The sequence below is a fragment of the Salmo trutta genome, chromosome 38, assembly GCF_901001165.1.
Source record: "Salmo trutta chromosome 38, fSalTru1.1, whole genome shotgun sequence".
Lineage (NCBI taxonomy): Eukaryota > Metazoa > Chordata > Actinopteri > Salmoniformes > Salmonidae > Salmo > Salmo trutta.
In genome coordinates this window covers 21,054,312-21,073,080 of record NC_042994.1, presented here as the reverse complement: position 1 = coordinate 21,073,080, position 18,769 = coordinate 21,054,312, and the positions used below count along the sequence as shown (strand labels likewise).

General features: G+C 42.3%; 1 protein-coding gene across 5 annotated transcripts in view; it reads right to left on the bottom strand.

Annotated features, from left to right (window-relative positions):
* Window positions 1-2,595: 2,595 nt before the first annotated feature.
* Window positions 2,596-18,769, bottom strand: part of LOC115178186 (uncharacterized) — a 34,291-nt gene continuing 18,117 nt past the window's right edge. For 4 of the 5 annotated variants that reach the window (XM_029739250.1, XM_029739253.1, XM_029739252.1 and 1 more), the window contains 10 exons: window positions 18,491-18,643; window positions 15,588-15,737; window positions 15,171-15,365; window positions 14,726-14,872; window positions 14,101-14,253; window positions 9,340-9,557; window positions 8,969-9,152; window positions 8,622-8,780; window positions 7,901-8,236; window positions 2,596-4,317 (listed from right to left, as the gene is read on the bottom strand). In XM_029739250.1, coding sequence (XP_029595110.1) covers window positions 2,614-4,317; window positions 7,901-8,236; window positions 8,622-8,780; window positions 8,969-9,152; window positions 9,340-9,557; window positions 14,101-14,253; window positions 14,726-14,872; window positions 15,171-15,365; window positions 15,588-15,737; window positions 18,491-18,643 — 3,399 coding nt within the window. In that variant the 3' untranslated portion in view covers window positions 2,596-2,613. The remainder of the gene's footprint in view (window positions 4,318-7,900; window positions 8,237-8,621; window positions 8,781-8,968; window positions 9,153-9,339; window positions 9,558-14,100; window positions 14,254-14,725; window positions 14,873-15,170; window positions 15,366-15,587; window positions 15,738-18,490; window positions 18,644-18,769) is intronic. The other variant, XM_029739251.1, reaches the window with a different exon arrangement.

Genomic DNA, 18,769 nt, shown 5'->3' with positions numbered 1-18,769 from the left:
TTGTTTAGGGATAGGCTGACCGACCGTGACGTTAACTCTCGTTTGTTCTCTGAGATGTCAATCATCACTTGTAATTACTGAAACATAGACACAAATAATGCAGAAAGAATGAGTCAAATCATACAGAATACAGTAATGAAAACATGAGCATAAGTAATAGTAGTGACACATTATCTTTCCAGCACTGCTCGACAATGAATCCACATTGGTCCACATTGTGTCCACATAAAGTAGCCTATCTAAATGAAGGCTCTTAAATGGTCCATTACTGGCCCCAACTGGAAGTTTGCACAGCCACAAATTGGACTACAAGTTGTCTTGCTTTTTGTAACAATAATAAAGTGACTATATCTGAGCCTGACCATCTAAAATGTCTACTCCTAAAGGCAATCTTCCTAGATACTTTAAATTAATTGAAAGAGTATGAGAGGTTGAACATCTTGATAACCTGAAATAGGTTTCGCTATTACAACTAATAAACTGACTTCAATAAACTGACTTCAATTCAATATGAACAGAGACTGCAAATTATCTTTGCTTTATTTATTTTTTCTTTACAAAAGTGATTACAATTATACATGATAGTCTACTGTACAGCAGATTAAAATGGGTATCAATGGCAGTTCTTTATGTGCCCTGCATGCAATTCATACACAGTTGAAAGAAATTAGACACCAAGTGGCATTAAAGAGCAAATTCATGTTGATCATCTTGTATGGTATTCAATGGGGTAAGTCTATTCAGTTCAGTGTATTGCACTATTTGTGACCCTGCATCAAGTGTCTGATTGCTTCAATACAGTAATGTGTATTGTTTTATGTTGTATCAGGCAGTCAAGTCATGGTAACAGCCAGTAACCAATGGAAAGAGTCACAAAGAAGATTGTAGTGCTTCGGCCCTCCATTGGCCATTGACATCCATCAATTATTGAGTGGAAGTACATCTTTGGTATGGGACGTTTGGTATGGTATGTCCTGACTCTCTGTGGTCTCTAAAGATCCCATGGCACTTATAAGAGTAGGGGTATTAACCCCGATGTCCTGGCTAAGTTCCCAATCTGGCCCTCATACCATCATGGCCACCTAATCATCCCCAGCTTCCAATTGGCTCATTCATCCCCCCTCTCCCATGTAACTATTCCCCAGGTCGTTGCTGTAAATGAGAATGTGTTCAACTTACCTGGTAAAATAAGGGTTAAAAAAAGGTTGAGGATACCTAGTCAAAATCACAGGTAAGAGTTTAATATGGGGAATTCTAGCTAATTTCCCTTATTGAAGAAGAGTACATTCATGACTACTTTGGTCTTGTATGGATGTTTTCAGTCTCCTGTAGTGAGATTCTTGCAGACTGCTTGCAGGTGGTGTAAAGTACTTCAGTATTTTTGGGGGGATATCTGTACTTTACTATTTATATTTTTGCCAACTTTAAATTTTTCTTCACTACATTCCTAAAGAAAATAATGGACTTTTTACTTCATACATTTTCCCTGACACCCAAAGTACTTGTTACATTTTGACAGGAAAATGGTCCAATTCACAAGAGAACATCCCTGGGCATCCCTTCTGCCTCTGATCTGGCAGACTCACTAAACACACATGCTTTGTTTGTAAATTATGTCTCGGGGTTGGATTGTGCCCCTGGCTATCTGTCAATTAAAACATTTGTTTTATTATTGTGCCATCTGGTTTGCTTAATATAAGGAATTTGAAATGGTATATTCTTTTACTTTTGATACTTAAGTACATTTTAGCAAAACTTAAGTATATTTAAAACCAAATACCTTTGGACTATTACTCAAGTAATATTTTACTGGGTGACTTTCACTTTTACTTGAGTCATTTTCTATTAAGGTATGATAATTGAGTACTTTTTCCACCACTGCTGCTTGCACACGATAGTCCTCTGTCACTGACACAATGTGAAGTAAAAGTCCATTTGGAGTCAAGGTTGGAAAAGGGGGAGAATAAACTGATCATAGATCTGGGTCCGAATCCCACAAAGCATCTCAGAGTAGGAGTGCTGATCTAGGATCTGTCATATAATCTTATTCATTATGCTCTAAAAAGGCTAACTAATCCTAGATCAGCACTCCTACTCTGAGACGCTATACGTTTAGGGCCACTTTAATCTCTGGCTGGTTGGTCACTGGTCTGTGCTTCAGTGTGGCATGGGCACCACCTGGTGGGAGAAGAAGGAACATCATGAGAATACATTGAAGATTAATATTGAGTTGTTCAAGGCAAAACCAGATTCAATCTATTTCAGACAATTGTTCACTCAATGTTCAGGCTGTATCAAAGGGTGATATCTGTGTTAAAACAGACATGCATACACTTCAAGCTTTTCCTAATGCAGTGTCCATGTAGAACTTGATTTAGAATTGAAATGTAAAAGTCTGAAATCTAAATCAATGTTACTTATTTACTTAGGCTACACTTTGCAGTATGAAATCAGTTGGTTTGTGTGTAGAAATATTAATGCAAGAATGTATGTATATTACACTATTGCAGATGCATTCTGTGTGTGTGTGTGTGTGTTTTGGGTGCAGATGTATACAAATATAAGATGGACACTTGTTGATCTACATACCTCATATTTTTGGACCACAGTAATTCAAGGCGCTCTTTCCCGGTCTGTGCCATTCCAAATATCCTCCAGCTCCTCTTCCTCCTCCTCAAACTGCCAATGATCAGGATGAATATGATCTGGTTCTCTTTTGGGTGAAGTTTCTTTTTCCAATACCGTCATTGGTGCGGAGCTGTCGGAGCACACGCAACAGTTGTCCTCAGAGCACACAATGACTCGTCCAGACCTGCGCACACCCACCCATGTGGAGTCTTCAGCCACAGTAGACAAGACCTTGATCTCTACAACTCGAAGTGCACTTTGGAAAGTGAATTGCTTCTTTGCAGAAGGGAAGTATATGTGGTTATTGAGGTCTTGAATCTTAGTGTGAACACTTAAACAGTTGTGCTTGTGGTTCTGTGACGGTTCAGTGCAGGTGTGGTCATGCATCATCGAGCTGCTGCAGTTTGGTTCAGTGCATTGCTTGTTAGAGTCCAAAATGGCCACTGGAATAGAAATCTCAACCTTATCCTCATCGTGGATACCAACAGTGCTGGAGAAAATGTTCTCATGTCCAGCAGCAAGGGCAGGACTTCTTGTGGCGCATCTTAGGTCGTGATAGACGTCATCTTTCTCGGGTAGCGAGATACACTGAACCAAAAGAGAAACAGACTCTGCGCTGACCTTCTGCGAGTCCTGCCTTGCTGTTTCGCAGCTCCTTTCCTCATTTGGACTGAGGGCGAATGTATGTCCAATCACTTTGTGAGTCTGACTGAGTGTGTTTGAGTCTGCCAATTTGTCTAGATTCAAAGGTGAACCATTTTGACCAGCAAAGTCCCCTGTTTCGCAGATACTTTCCTCCCCTGGACTGAGGGTGAAATTCTGCCCAATCACTTTCTGAGTTGGACTGAGTGTATTTGATCCTGACGGTCTACACTGAATCGAAGGTGAACCATTCGGACTGTCATGTTCCCCATCAGCTTCAAGATGCCTTTCCTTCTCTGGACTGAGGGCGAAAGTCTGTCCAATTACTTTGGACAATACGTGAGTCTGACCGAGTGTGTTTGAGCACGATGGTCTATACAGATTCAAAGGTGGACCGGCATGGTCCCCATTGGCTTCAAAAGGCACTTTCTCAGTTGTGAGGTCTTTTGCACCCATCTGTGAGATTTTCCCCCAATCCTTGGGCAGGTCAAAACTCAACATCGACCCAAGAGGGATAACGCCATAGTGGCTCTTGTCTTGCCTAATGGTCATCTCATTGGGTCCATGCAAGAAATGCCCCTGGATGGTAGGAACAGTAGGAATGCTTGACGTGTCTGAAGAGTTTCCATCTATGACACTCACCACAGAATTATTTTTTATATACAGTTGGAGTTCTGTATTAACTGGACTCCCTTGTGTGGCATGGCATTCCTTCTTATCCTCCAGTGGCCAGGTGTAGGCTCTGTGTGTGGCACCGATGGGCACGGTAGTAACCCCCTCCGGCTTGGGCATTCCGACAATGCCAGTCACAGTGTGCCTGTGTGTAATTTTCTTCCTCCTCTTCATCGGTCCCTTCAGGTTTAAGGTAGAGGTGGAACTGGTTCTGGGTAAGGTGGGGAGCAAGACGGTCCTGACTTGGGGTATGAAAGTAGCGTTGGTCGAGCTTGTGGAAACAGTGTTTGACACGTGGCTCGTGTCTGTGATTTGAGGCGATGCCACCTCTTCAAAAACAGGACTTCCATCTGTGACTTGCAGATAAGTGCTCACCTGAAAAAGATTAAGATAATTGGATGTATTAAAATACAAAACTCTGCAAAATGTGACTTTCATTATCCTTGAAGTTAAAACCATGATCAAAGACATCTTAGATTAATTTAATGAAGAACCAATTTGATACTCGTGCAAACTTGATGAAATAAGTAGTTGATTCTGTAGGAAAATACTGTACGTTATTTTAAGACATCACTTCAGCTGCAAGCTTTCAAAATGGGATCACACATTCTGCGAACCTTATCAAAATCACATGGAGATGAGGTGGTCTCATACCCAGCTGCAGTGGCAATGGCTTGACCATGACTAATCCACTGAGTGTGAGCCAAGTTGATGAAACACCACTTCTGGAATGGGGCACCTTACAGAAATCTTACAGCACATTCCTTTACTAATAGCTGCTCTAAGCCATTAGGATCAGCTCTCCCTGTCCCAGTCCCAAGCTAAAGCTTTTTAAGATAAACACAATAGAAATGTGCTGAATGTCTTGAGGTTCTACTAGATGTTTTGTGTTATTAGCTGTGGGGATGGGTTTATCGGCCTTGAAATACACCGCATGGCCAAAAGTATGTGGACACCTGCTCGTCGAACATCTCGTTCTAAAATTATGGGCATTAATATGGAGTTGGTCCCCACCTTTGCTGCTATAACAGCCTCCACTCTTCTGGGAAGGCTTTTCACTAGATGTTGGAACATTGCCGCGGGGACTTGCTTCCATTCAGCAATAAGAACATTAGTGAGGTCGTGCACTGATTAAACCTCGCTCGCAGTCGGCATTCCAATTCATCCTAAAGGTGTTCGATGGGGTTGAGTTCAGGGCTTTCTGCAGACCAGTCAAGTTCTTCCACACCGATCTCGACAAACCATTTCTGTATGAACCTCACTTTGTGCACGGGGGCATTGTCATGCTTAAACTGGAAAGGGCCTTCCCCAAACTGTTGCCACAAAGTTGAAGGCAACCAATCATCTAGAACAGGGGTGGGCAACTTCAATCCTCTGGGGCCTGATTGGTGTCACACTTTTTCCTCCATCCCTAGCAAACACAGCTGATTAATCAAATTGCATTCTAAACTGAAGATCATGATTAGGTGATTATTGGAGTCAGGTGTATTAGCTGGGGCAAAACTGTGACACCAATCAGGCATCCCTAGGACTGGAATTGCCCACTCCTGGTCTAGAGTGTCATTGTATGCTGTAGGGTTAAGATTTCCCTTCCCTGTAGCTAAGGGGCCTAGGCTGAACCATGAAATACAGCCCCAGACCATTATTCCTCCTCCCCCAAACTTTACAGTTGGCACTATGCATTGGGGCAAGTAGCGTTCTCCTGGTATCTGCCAAACCCCGATTTATTTGTCGGACTGCCAGATGGTGAAGTGTGTGTGTGCGCGGCTGCTCGACCATGGAAATCCATTTCATGAAGCTCCCAACAAACAGTTATAGTGCTGACGTAGCTTCCAGAGGCAGTTTAGAACTCGGTAGTGAATGTTGCAACCAAGGACAGACGATTTTTCCGCGCTTCAGCAATCAGCGGTCCGTTCTGTGAGCTTGTGGGGCCTACCACTTCGCGGCTGAGCCGTTGTTGCTCCTAGACGTTTCCACTTACAGTTGACCAGGGCAGCTCTAGCAGGGCAGACATTTTAAAACTGACTTGTTTGGAAGGTGGCATCCTATGACGGTGCCACATTGAAAGTCACTGAGCTCTTCAGTATGAGCCATTCTACTGCCAATGTTTGTCTATGGACATTGCATGGCTGTGTGCTCAATTTTATACACCTGTTAGCAACAGGTGTGGCTGAAATAGCCGAATCCACTAATTTGAAGGGGTGTCCACATACATTTGGCCATGTGGTGTATTTGTGCCTTTTAGGTAAACTTGACAGTATAACATCATTTTACACGTTGGGTCAACTACCTGCTTACAGACATCTATAGCAACATAATTCAAATCTGACTGTTGTCAAAAACTGCATCCTCCCTTTAATTTGGTTGATGTTGTCTTGTGGTATGTAGATATGAATATGTGGTGATCCTAAACGATATCATAACCGCCATCGATAAGAGACATTACTGTGCAGACGTATTCATCGACCTGGCTAAGGCTTTCTACTCTGTCAATCACAACATTCTTATTGGCAGACTCAACGGCCTTGGTTTCTCAAATGATTGCCACGCTTGGTTCACCAACTACTTCTCCGATAGAGTTCAGTATGTCAAATCGGAGGGCCTGTTGTCCGGACCTCTGGCAGTCTCTATGGGGGGCCACAGGGTTCAATTCTCGGTCCGACTCTTCTCTGTATACATCAATGATGTCGCTCTCGCTGCTGGTGATTCTTTGATCCACCCCTACGCAGACAACACCATTCTGTATAACTCTGGCCCTTCTTTGGACACTGTGTTAACTAACCTCCAGACGAGCTTCAATGCCATACAACTCTCCTTCCGTGGCCTCCAACTGCTCTTAAATGCAAGTAAAACTAAATGCATGCTCTTCAACCGATCGCTGCCCGCACCCGCCCGCCCGTCTAGCATCACTACTCTGGACGGTTCTGACTTAGAATATGTCGACAACTACAAATACCTAGGTGTCTGGTTAGACTGTAAACTCTCCTTCCAGACTCACATTAAACATCTCCAATCCAAAATTAAATCTAGAATCGGCTTCCTATTTCGCAACAAAGCATTCACTCATGCTGCCAAACATACCCTCGTAAAACTGACCATCCTACCGATCCTAGACTTCGGCGATGTCATTTACAAAATAGCCTCCAACACTCTACTCAACAAATTGAATGCAGTCTATTACAGCGCCATCCGTTTTGTCACCAAAGCCCCATATACTACCCACCACTGCGACCTGTATGCTCTCGTTGGCTGGCCCTCGCTTCATACTCGTCGCCAAACCCACTGGCTCCAGGTCATCTCCAAGTCTCTGCTAGGTAAAGCCCCGCCTTATCTCAGCTCACTGGTCACCATAGCAGCACCCACCCGTAGCACGCGCTCCAGCACGTATATCTCACTGGTCACCCCCAAAGCCAATTCCTACTTTGGCCGCTTTTCCTTCCAGTTCTCTGCTGCCAATGACTGGAACGAACTGCTAAACTCTCTGAAGCTGGAGACTCTTACCTCCCTCACTAGCTTTAAGCACCAGCTGTCAGAGCAGCTCACAGATCACTGCACCTGTACATAACTCATCTGTAAATAGCCCATCCAACTACCTCATCCCCATACTGTATTTATTTATTTATTTATCTTGCTCCTTTGCACCCCAGTATCTCTACTTGCACATTCATCTTCTGCACACCCTACCATTCCAGTGTTTAATTGCTATATTGTAATTACTTTGCCACCATGGCCTATTTATTGCCTTAACTCCCTCATCCTACATCATTTGCACATGCTGTATATAGATTTTTCTACTGTATTATTGATTGTATGTTTGTTTGTTCCATGTGTTACTCTGTGTTGTTGTATGTGTCGAACTGCTTTGCTTTATCTTGGCCAAGTCGCAGTTACAAATGATAACTTGTTCTCAACTAGCCTACCTGGTTAAATACAATTTTAAAAAAAAATCTGTACTCACCCTATGCACAGGTTCCACTGCCTGCCTTGGCTCCACTGGCCCCTGTTGCAGACTGCCCTCTGGTGGTTGTTGGTCAAAACTGAGGATGAGGTTGATGCTGCTGCCCAGTGGGGTGACAGTAGCACAGGGCTCTTCGAGGATAATGCTGGGCGAGTTGACTGCCACAGCCAAGGGGACGTGTGGTGTGACGTTTACCAGCTTGGCAAAGTTTTCTCCATGGTGACCTATCCCCGGTTGGGATTTTTGTGGTCCTTCAAACCGGCTCGCCACCATCAGCCTTTGCTTTGTGGACAGTCTTTCCGAGGACTTGTTGTGTTCTGCCAGAGAGGATAGATTCTGCAAAGAAAACCAAAGATTTTGTTCAATAACTTCTATTTCAGGTATTTAAAAAAAATATTTTTAGGTTTTGTGCAATAAGCCTTGATCCTTAGGAGCATATTTTGCCAAGATTTGGGCAGGTTGAATATCGTCAGAAAGCACTTGGTCTTCTATACACATTAAACATATACACATTACACATCTATACATTAGCTTCACCACAGCAATGTAGTTCAGTGCATTAAATGTGTCTATTTCTAATAGAGAACAGTGGTATTGTTCTGAAAGAATTTGTTATAACAAAGAAATATCGTATTGACGTGAAAGCAGGGATATCCTTTTTTAATTTTAATTGTATTTATTATTATAATACGTTTTTTAGGGGGTAGCAGGGATATCCTACCTGGGGTTGACCTTGTGAAAATCTGGTTGCGTCTCCCTGAGGGGCACCACTTCTTCTTGAATCCCTTGACCTCTCCCAACCCAGCTGGTCTTTCTGTGCCCTCCAGTACACCAGAATCCATCCCAGCATGCTTTGCAGTTCTTCAGTCCTCTCCTTTATCTGTAGAAACAGTTGCCAGATATTTTCAGTCTCTTCTAATGGTTGGGTCATTGGGGTTTGTGCAACTAGACTAGTTCCATTTTTAAAACACGTGAAAGTACAAAATCATTTCATTTATCACAGTCTTTTCAAAGGCTGTGGTCCACAGGGCAAAATATGTTTGTGACCCCTGTTGTAAAAGATCTCACAATATCTGCCAAGTGATGTCGCTCCTTGATAAGCTTCTGCCCAGCAGCAGCGAGCTTGTCAAACTCGTCGAACTTCTGCTCTATTCTCAGATCTAGCTCAGATGGAACACTTGATTCTGCCAATCTCCACTGCTGGGCTGAAGCCTCTGAGAAAATGCAAGTCTGCGTGTCATCTGTCCATGAGCTGTAGGGGAGAGAGAGAGGGGGGAGGAGCCCAGTAGGTAAATTAGTTATTACAATAAGCATTCATGAGCACTAAACATATACATGTACATTAATCAGGACAAAACAGGTACAACATTCCAGTTGTACCAAGAACCAATTGTACCAAGAACAATATTTGACATCATACTGTATGTGTAATCCCTCACATCATGGCCAGGTAGGCCCTAAGAAAGTCTTGCAGTTGCCGAAATTGTTGGAGGTTGCATTGGTTCTCTGCCATGCTCCAGCCCAACTCCTGCCAAGCTTGCTGGGTCGCATGGACGTCCTCCCCCAAAGCCCCTGCCATCTCAGGTAGGAGGACCTGTAGTTGCGAAGCCAGTCTCTCCAACTCCTCCACCTCCTCTTTTATGACCTGATAGTCCCTCTGAAAGAAGATCATACTGTATGTTTTATAATGTATGTGGAACAATTACACTTTCGCAGGTGACTTGAATATTCTTGTATCGGAGTTTAAGCCTGACAGAGGCTCAAAACCAATCCAATTTAGCGAGTTCTGAACTAATAACGCCTGTCATAATCTTATGACAGATAATGGACATAGGGTTGCATTCTGCTATGAAAACAAAATCTATATTTTTTTCCTGGTCTTTCAATCAGAGGGATACCATGGCTAGTATGATTGAACTCATCATGTATCATGACTGGATAGCCAAGCTTACACTATTGACAGCTTATGCTGGATAGTTTAAGAGAACTATCCCTTTATTAATGATGTTTGAAATTTTAACACAGGTGTAAAGTCTATGAATCTGAGATGAGATCTGACAATTCTAGTGTTTTTTTTAATACAATGCTATGGAGCGTTAAAGCAAGCTGAAGCATACAAAATATCTCTGAAGACAGACTATACAGTGCATTCAGAAAGTATTCAGACCCCTTGACTTTTTCCACATTTTGTTACGTAACAGCCCTATTCCCCTTTTTTTTTGCAAATGTATTAAATAAAACATTGAATCATAACATTTACATAAGTATTCAGACCCTTTATTCAGTACTTTGTTAAAGCACCTTTGGCAGCGATTACAGCCTGAATTCTTCTAGGATATGATGCCTCCAAGCTTGGCACACCTGTATTTGTGGAGTTTCTCTCATTCTTCTCTGCAGATCCTCTCAAGCTCTGTCAGGTTGGATGTGGAGCGTTGCAACACATCTATTTTCAAGTCTCTCCAGAGATGTTCGATCAGATTCAAGTCCGGTCTTTGGCTGGGCCACTCAAGGACATTCAGAGACTTGTCCCGAAGCCACTCCTACGCTGTCTTGGCTGTGTGCTTAGGGTCGTTGTCCTGTTGGAAGGTGAACCTTCGCCCCATTCTAAGGCCCTGAGTGCTCTGGAGCAGGATTTCATCAAGAATCTCTCTGTACTTTTCTCCATTAATCTTTCCCTCGATCCTGACTAGTCTCCCAGTCCCTGCCTCTGAAAAACATCCCCACAGCATGATGCTGCCACCACCATTCTTCACCTTAGGGATGGTGTCAGGTTTCTTCCAGACATGACGCTTGGCATTCAGACCAAAGATTTCAATCTTGCTTTCATCAGACCAGAGAATCTTGTTTCTCATGGTCCGAGTCCTTTAGGTGCCTTTTGGCAAACTCCCAAGCAGGGTGTCATGTGCCTTTTACTGAGGAGTGGCTTCCGTCTGGCCACTCTACCATAAAGGCCTGATTGGTAGAGTGCTGTAGAGATGGTTGTCCTCGTGGAAGATTCTCCCATCTCCACAGAGAAACTTTGGAGCTCTGTCAGAGTGACCATCGGGTTCTTGGTCACCTCCCTGACCAAGGACGTTCTCCCCCGATTGCTCAGTTTGGCTGGGCGGCCAGCTCTAGGAAGAGTCTTGGTGGTTCCAAACTTCTTACATTTTAGAATGATGGAGGTCACTGTGTTCTTGGGGACCTTCAATGCTGCAGAATTGTTTAGATGCCCTTCCTCAGATCTGTGCCTCGACACAATACTGTCTCGGAGCTCTACAGACAATTCCTTCGACCTCACGGCTTGGTTTTTGCTCTGACATGCACTGTCAACTGTGGGACCTTATATAGACAGGTATGTGCCTTTCCAAATCATGTCCAATCAATTCAATTGACCACAGGTGGACTCCAATCAAGTTGTAGAAACATCTCAAGGATGATCAATGGAAACAGAATGTGCCTGAGCTCAATTTCATAGCAAAAGGTCTGAATACTTATGTAAATAAGGTATTTCTGTTTTTTATTTTGAATACATTTACAAACATTTCTAAAACCCTGTTTTCACATTGTTATTATGAAGTATTGTGTGAAGATTGATGAGGGAAAAAAATAAGGAATAAGGCTGTAACGTAACAAAATGTGAAAAAAAGTCTGGGGGTCTGGATACTAGGTAGAGTTGCAAAGAAAAAGCCATATCTCAGACTGGCCAAAAAATATTAAAGATTAAGATGGGCAAAAGAACACAGACACTGGACAGAGGAACTCCAGCATCCCGGAGTCGCCACTTCACTGTTGACGTTGAGACCGGTGTTTTGCGGGTACTATTTAATGAAGCTTCTAGTTGAGGACTTGTGAGGCGTCTGTTTCTCAAACTAAACACTCTAATGTACTTGTCCTCTTGCTCAGTTGTGCACCGGAGCCTCCCACTCATCTTTCTATTCTGTTTAGAGTCAGTTTGCGCTGTTCTGTGAAGGGAGTAGTACACAGCGTCGTACCAGATCTTCAGTTTCTTGGCAATTTCTCGCATGGAATAGCCGTCATTTCTCAGAACAAGAATAGACTAACGAGTTTCAGAAGAAAGTACTTTGTTTCTGGCCATTTTGAGCCTGTAATCAAACCCACAAATTCTGACACTCCAGTTACTCAACTAGTCTAAAGAAGGCCAGTTTTATTGCTTCTTTAATCAGTACAACAGTTTTCAGCTGTGCTAACGTAATTTCAAAAGGGTTTTCTAAGGATCAATTAGCCTTTTAAAATAATAAACTTGGATTAGCTAACACAATGTGCCATTGGAACACAGGATTGATGGTTACTGATAATGGGCCTCTGTACGCCTATGTAGATATTCCATTAAGAATCTGCCGTTTCTAGCTACAATAGTCATTCACAACATTAACAATGTTACACTGTATTTCTGATCAATTTGCTGTTATTTTAATGGCCATAAAATTAGCAAGGACAAAAACAAGGACATTTCTAAGTGACTCTAAACTTTTGAACAGTAGTGTGTATATATGTATAAAAATATACAATACTAGTCAAAAGTTTGGACACCTACTCATGCAAGGGTTTTTCTTTATTTTTACTATTTCTACATTGTAGAATAATAGTGAAGACATCAAAACTATGAAATAACACATGGAATTATATAGTAACCAAAAAACGGTTAAACAAATCAAAATATATTTTATATTTGAGATTCTTCAAAGTAGCCACCCATTGCCTTTGACAGCTTTGCACACTCTTGGCATTCGCTCAACCAGCTTCATGGGGTAGTCACCTGGAATGCATTTCAATTAACACGTGTGCCTTGTTAATTTGTGGAATTTATTTCCTTCTTAATGTGTTTGAGCCAATCAGTTGTGTTGTGACAAGGTAGGGGTGGTATACAGAAGATAGCCCCATTTTATAAAAGACCAAGTCCATATTATGGCAAGAACAGCTCAAATAAGCAAAGAGAAACAACAGTCCATCATTATTTAAGACATGGTCAGTCAATACGGAAAATTTCAAGAATTTTGAAAGTTTCTTCAAGTGCATTTGCAAAAACCATCCAACGCTATGATGAAACTGGCTCTCATGAGGACCACCACAGGAATGGAAGACCCAGAGTTACCTCTGCTGCAGAGGATAAGCTCATTAACCTCAGAAATTGCAGCCCAAATAAATGCTTCACAGAGTTCAAGTAACAGACACATCTCAACATCAACTGTTCAGAGGAGACTGTGTGAATCAGGCCTTCATGGTCAAATTGCTGCAAAGAAACTACTACTGACGGACACCAATAATAAGAAGAGACTTGCTTGGTCCAAGAAACATGAGCAATGGACTGGTGGAAATCTGTCCTTTGGTCTGATGAGTCCAAATTTGATATTTTTGGTTCCAACCACTGTGTCTTTGTGAGACGCAGAGTAGGTGAACGGATGATCTCCGCATGTGTAGTTCCCATGGTGAAGCATGGAGGAGGAGGTGTGATGGTGTGGGGGTACTTTGCTGATGACACTGTCTGTGATTTATTTAGAATTTAAGCCACACTTAACCAGCATGGCTACCACAGCATTCTGCAGTGATATACCATCCCATCTGGTTTGCACTTAGTAGGACTATCATTTGTTTTTCAACAGGACAATGACCAACACACCTCCAGTCTGTGTAAGGGCTATTTTACCAAGAAGGAGAGTGATGGAGTGCTGCATCAGATGACCTGGCCTCCACAATCACCCGACCTCAACCCAATTGTGATGGTTTGGGATGAGTTGGACCACAGAATGTAGGAAAAGCAGCCAACAATTGCTCAGCATATGTGGGAACTCCTTCAAGACTGTTGGAAAATCATTCCAGGTGAAGCTGGTTGAGAGAATGCCAAGAGTGTGCAAAGCTGTCATCAAGGCAAAGGGTGGCTACTTAGACTCTTCAAAAATATTAAATATATTTTAATTTGTTTAAGACTTTTTTGGTTACTACATGATAGTAAAAATAAAGAAAAACCCTTGAATGAGTAAGTGCGTCCAAACTTTTGACTGGTACACTATCAGATGACAGGTCCTGGGAATCAAACCCACTATCCTGGCGTTGCAAGCACCATGCTCTAACAACTGAGCTATAGAGGACCACATCCAAATAAAACAATCAACTCCTACCTGACTCATAAGTTGTTGGATGTCTTGACTTTGATAGAGAGAATGTCCTCTTTTTAACACACATACATATACTGTATATACCTCTAGCTCATCCTGTTGCTCCTGCAGTCCCTCGAGTTCAGAACTATAGGGCTCACATCTGACCGCCATGTCTGTCTCATTGTCCAGAATGTCCATGCTGAGCTCTGCACACCTGGACAAGAGCTGGTTGATGTGCAGCTTCAGTGTTGATTGCTAGTAGAGGAGAGGAGAGGAGAGGAAAGGAAAGGAGAGAAGAGAGGGGGCATCACAGATTTTATTTTAGCCAATAGGTAAAAAAATGACTTTGTGCTTGTACAGTTTCGCAAACTGAACAATAGTAACAGAAACAGCCTGACTTTACTAGCATTGACTGGTTACACTACTTCAACCAGTCAATGCTAGTAAAATCAGGCTGTTTCTGTTACTGTTCAGTTTGTGAAAATCTACAAGCACAGTGTGCAAATTTGTGGTGTTTTTTATGTTAAAAGCAACAGAAAATAATAATATAATATATGCCATTTAGCAGACACTTTTATCCAAAGGGACTTACAGTCATGCATGCATATTTTACTTACGGGGGTTCCTGGGAATCAAACCCACTATCCTGGCGTTGCAAGCACCATGCTCTACTAACTGAGCTACAGAGGACCACATCCAAATAAAAAACTGTTAAGTCAACTCCTACCTGACTTAGAAGTTCTTGAGTGTCTTGACTTTGATAGAGGGAATGTCCTCTTTTCTCCACTGCTTCACCAAGATCCTCCAGGACCCCCACCAATTCCTCCATAGGGTGGTCCATGCACCCCTGGTCATCCATTTGTCCAGTAAGGGTCTGCCATGATACTCAAATAAATTACTCAGTATTTTGGTAGATTGTGGTTGTATTAATCTAATTAAGTTATCTGATGATAGAATTGGAGTGTGGTTAGCTTTGTGGTTAGCTTTGCCTGCAAGGCCAGTGACCATGTCTTGTTGAGGTCTAATGGGAGTTTTAGTGGGAGTGTATGTATCTAGAAAAAAAACACGCCCCACCTTCCTTTTACGGAGGTTTGAGGAAACAGAGTTGCAAAGAAGGACATTAATAAAGTGGCATTGGAAAACCACGTAAACGGATAAAGCTGAAACCTTACCTGTTCCTCTACCTCACAATGATCAAAGTTTTCATCCTGGTCAAGACACCTAAGCAGCTCTGTCAGCATTCCTCTGTCATTTTCCTCCAATGTCTCAGAGAGATCCTTGACATCTGGGACGCTCCAGAATTCCACGTTTTCCGTGGTTGCCCTGTATTCGAGCCGATTCTTGTCTGTCTCATGATTGTCTTCCCTCTACAAAGGATAGCATGGATTTGTCTTCAATGCTGCATAAATTGCCTTCTGGGGACCAAAGAGTGTCTCAGAATAGGAGTGCTGATCTAGGATCAGGTCCCCCTATCCATATAATCTTATTAATGTGATGTAAAATACATAACTGATCCTACATCAGCACTCCTACTTTGAGACACTATGAATACAGGCCCATATCAGTATATAAACACCAATAATCAATACCTCCAAGTTGAGCCTCTCAGAGCTGTTTGCATCAATCATGCTTCTATGATGTCTTCTCCTCAGAACTTCCCATAGTGTCTCCACTTGGCCAAGGAGGTCCTCCATCTTCACACCACCTTTGTGCTGGACTTGGGTTGACCCTGGCTTTTCCTGTCCCAAAGCATGGAACATGAATCTTTGCTCTTGTCTATTATGTCATTTTGTAGGATAAAATAAAATATTTTCCATTTTAACGGTCACATTTATACATTTCTGAATTGTAAATTCTATTAGTGAATAGGAAAATGCCGATAATGAAAGTAATGTTCAATTTAAACCCTTTTCCACTTTTCCAGAATTAATGACCCAAACTCGGATAGCCCCTGCAAATCTCATCATACATATACTGAACAAAAATATAAAACGCAACATGCAACAATGTCAAAGGTTTCACTAAGTTACAGTTCATATAAGGAAGTAATTAAATTGAAATAAATGAATTAGGCCCTAATCTATGGATCTCACATGACTGGAAATACAGATATAGATCTGTTGGTCATAGATACCTTATCAGAAGGATCAGAAAACCAGTCAGAATCTGGTGTGACCACCATTTGCCTCATGCAGCGCAACACATCTCCTTCACATAGAGTTGATCAGGCTGTTGATTGTGGCCTGTGGAATGCTGTCCCACTCCTCTTCAATGGCTGTGCAAAGTTACTGGATATTGGTGGGAACTAGAACACGCTGTCGTATTCCCAAACATTTAATCGGTAACATGTCTGGTGAGTATGCAGGCCATTGAAGAACTGGGACATTTGCATCTTCCAATAATTGTGTACAGATCCTTGCGACACAGGGCCGTGCATTTTAATGCTGAAACATGAGGTTATGGCGGCGGATGAATGGCACGACAATGGGCCTCAGGATCTCGTCATGGCATTCAAATTGCCATCGGTAAAATGCAATTTTGTTTGTCGTCCGTAGCTTATGCCTGTTGACATCAGCATAACCCCACTGAGACCATGGGGCACTCTGTTCACAACGTTGACATCGGCAAACTGCTCACCCACACAACGCCATACACGTTATTTGCCATCTGCCCAGTACAGTTGAAACCGGGATTCATCCGTGAAGAGCACAATTCTCCAGTATGCCAGTGGCCATGGAAGGTGAGCAGTTGCCCACTGAAGTCAGTTACAACACCGAACTGCAGTCAGGTTAAGACCCTGGTGAGGATGACGAGCACTCGGATGAGCTTCCATGAGACGGTTTCTGACAGTTTGTGCAGAATTTCTTTCGGTTGTACAAACCCATAGTTTCATCAGCTGGCCGGGTATCTGGTCCCAGACGATCCCGCAGGTGAAGAAGCCGGTTGTGGATGTCCTGGGTTGGCGTGGTTATACGTGGTCTGCGGCTGTGAGGCCGGTTAGACGTACTGCCAAATTCTCTAAAACTACGTTGGAGACGGCTTATGGTAGAGAAATGGACATTCAATTTCCTGGCAACAGCTCTGGTGGACACTCCTGCAGTCAGTTTACCAATTGCACTCTCCATCAAAACTTGAAACATCTGTGGCAGTGTTGTGTGGCAAAACTGCACATTTTAGAGTGGCCTTTTATTGTCCCCAGAACAATGTGGACCTATGTAATGATCAGTGGCAACCCGTCATTCATGGCAGGTGGGGCAGAGCTCCACATTTACAAAAAAATATAAATAAATGTATATATATATATATATATATATATATATATATATATATATATATTATTATTTTTCCTTTTTGGGGGGGGCTTGCCTGTTTTGCATGTTATTTTGGTTGGCTGTTAGTCACAGAAATGACGTCAAATCACGTTCTATGTCCAGTAGCTTTGATTGGACTCATCATATTAACATCTTACTTTCATAATTTTAGCTAGCAGTTATCATCATGCTTTGTGATTCAACTCTACTGGCAAATTCGTTTTAAATCCTTGTCATATGAAGAGATATAATGAAGAGAAAATATAGATAAAACGTATCGGTGCTCATCGGCCATTGGACTTACACATTACACAACAATTTGGAAATACCAAATTCAACAATGAGTTGTTTGGAAGGAATCAGTGATAGTTGCTAATTGCAAGCATTGCAGCTGGGAAAGTCAGACCGGGAAAATATGTTTTGAACGGTCATCCAACTCGGAATTGTAAATCATTTTTATTGATGACAAAATTTGCCAACGAAGGACCGGCAAGTGCAACAAGGCGAGTCCAAAAATGTCTTATATGCTGCTGCATAATTTATGTAATATGCCAGGGTGATATGGTCAGCCATATCAGCTATGTTTTTTAAAAAGGCAGTAAACGAGGCTGAATGTATTGTTTCGCTACCAGACAAGGCTCCGCTGATAGCCAGGTGTAGCGGTGGTAAGGATTCACTCCATGGTGCTGAATAGAAAGCTCTGCTGTTGTGACAGCTTTATGTAGGCCCTAACAGTTTGTGGGCACCGCTTGTCACCATTATAGTGCAATTAATGTATTGTTTAGTGTTGTGTAGTAGCTTTGCTGGCATGCATTAAAAAAATGAAATGTTTTTGTTTGCCCCAACAACATTTAAATGCTAAAATGGCCACTGGTAATGATCATGCTGTTTAATCAGCTTCTTGATATGCCACACCTGTCAGGTGGATGGATTATCTTGGCAAAGGAGAAATGCTCACTAACATGGATGTAAACTAATTTATGCTCAAAATTTGAGAGAAATAAGCTTTTTGTGCATATGGAAAAATTCTGGGATATTTTATTTCAGCTCATGAAACATGGGTCCAACACTTTACATTTATATTTTTGTTCAGTATACATTGCCCAAAGTAAAACTTTCTGAATCCGATAAGTACCATTGCAAAGACTGCATATTATGCAAAGAAAAGCTACAAGACTTACTCCCTTGGACAGGTCTAAGCAAATCGTGTTCGAAACAACATTGTCCTGGTAAATATCAGCTGGCAGGTTTTTAGTCACATCTGGACCACACAGACTGGCTGTGTGGTGGCTGGGGGTTGACATAGCAAGGTTGTCTTTCAGCCATGACAGAGTCTTCAACCAAGAAACAGGAAAGGAAGAGGAAGTGAGGAAACGGAAGAGGAAGAGAGAAAACAAGAGGAGGAAGTGACGTTTGGTTAACCCAGTGGGATGCATCTAGGCCCAAATTCAATCATTTGC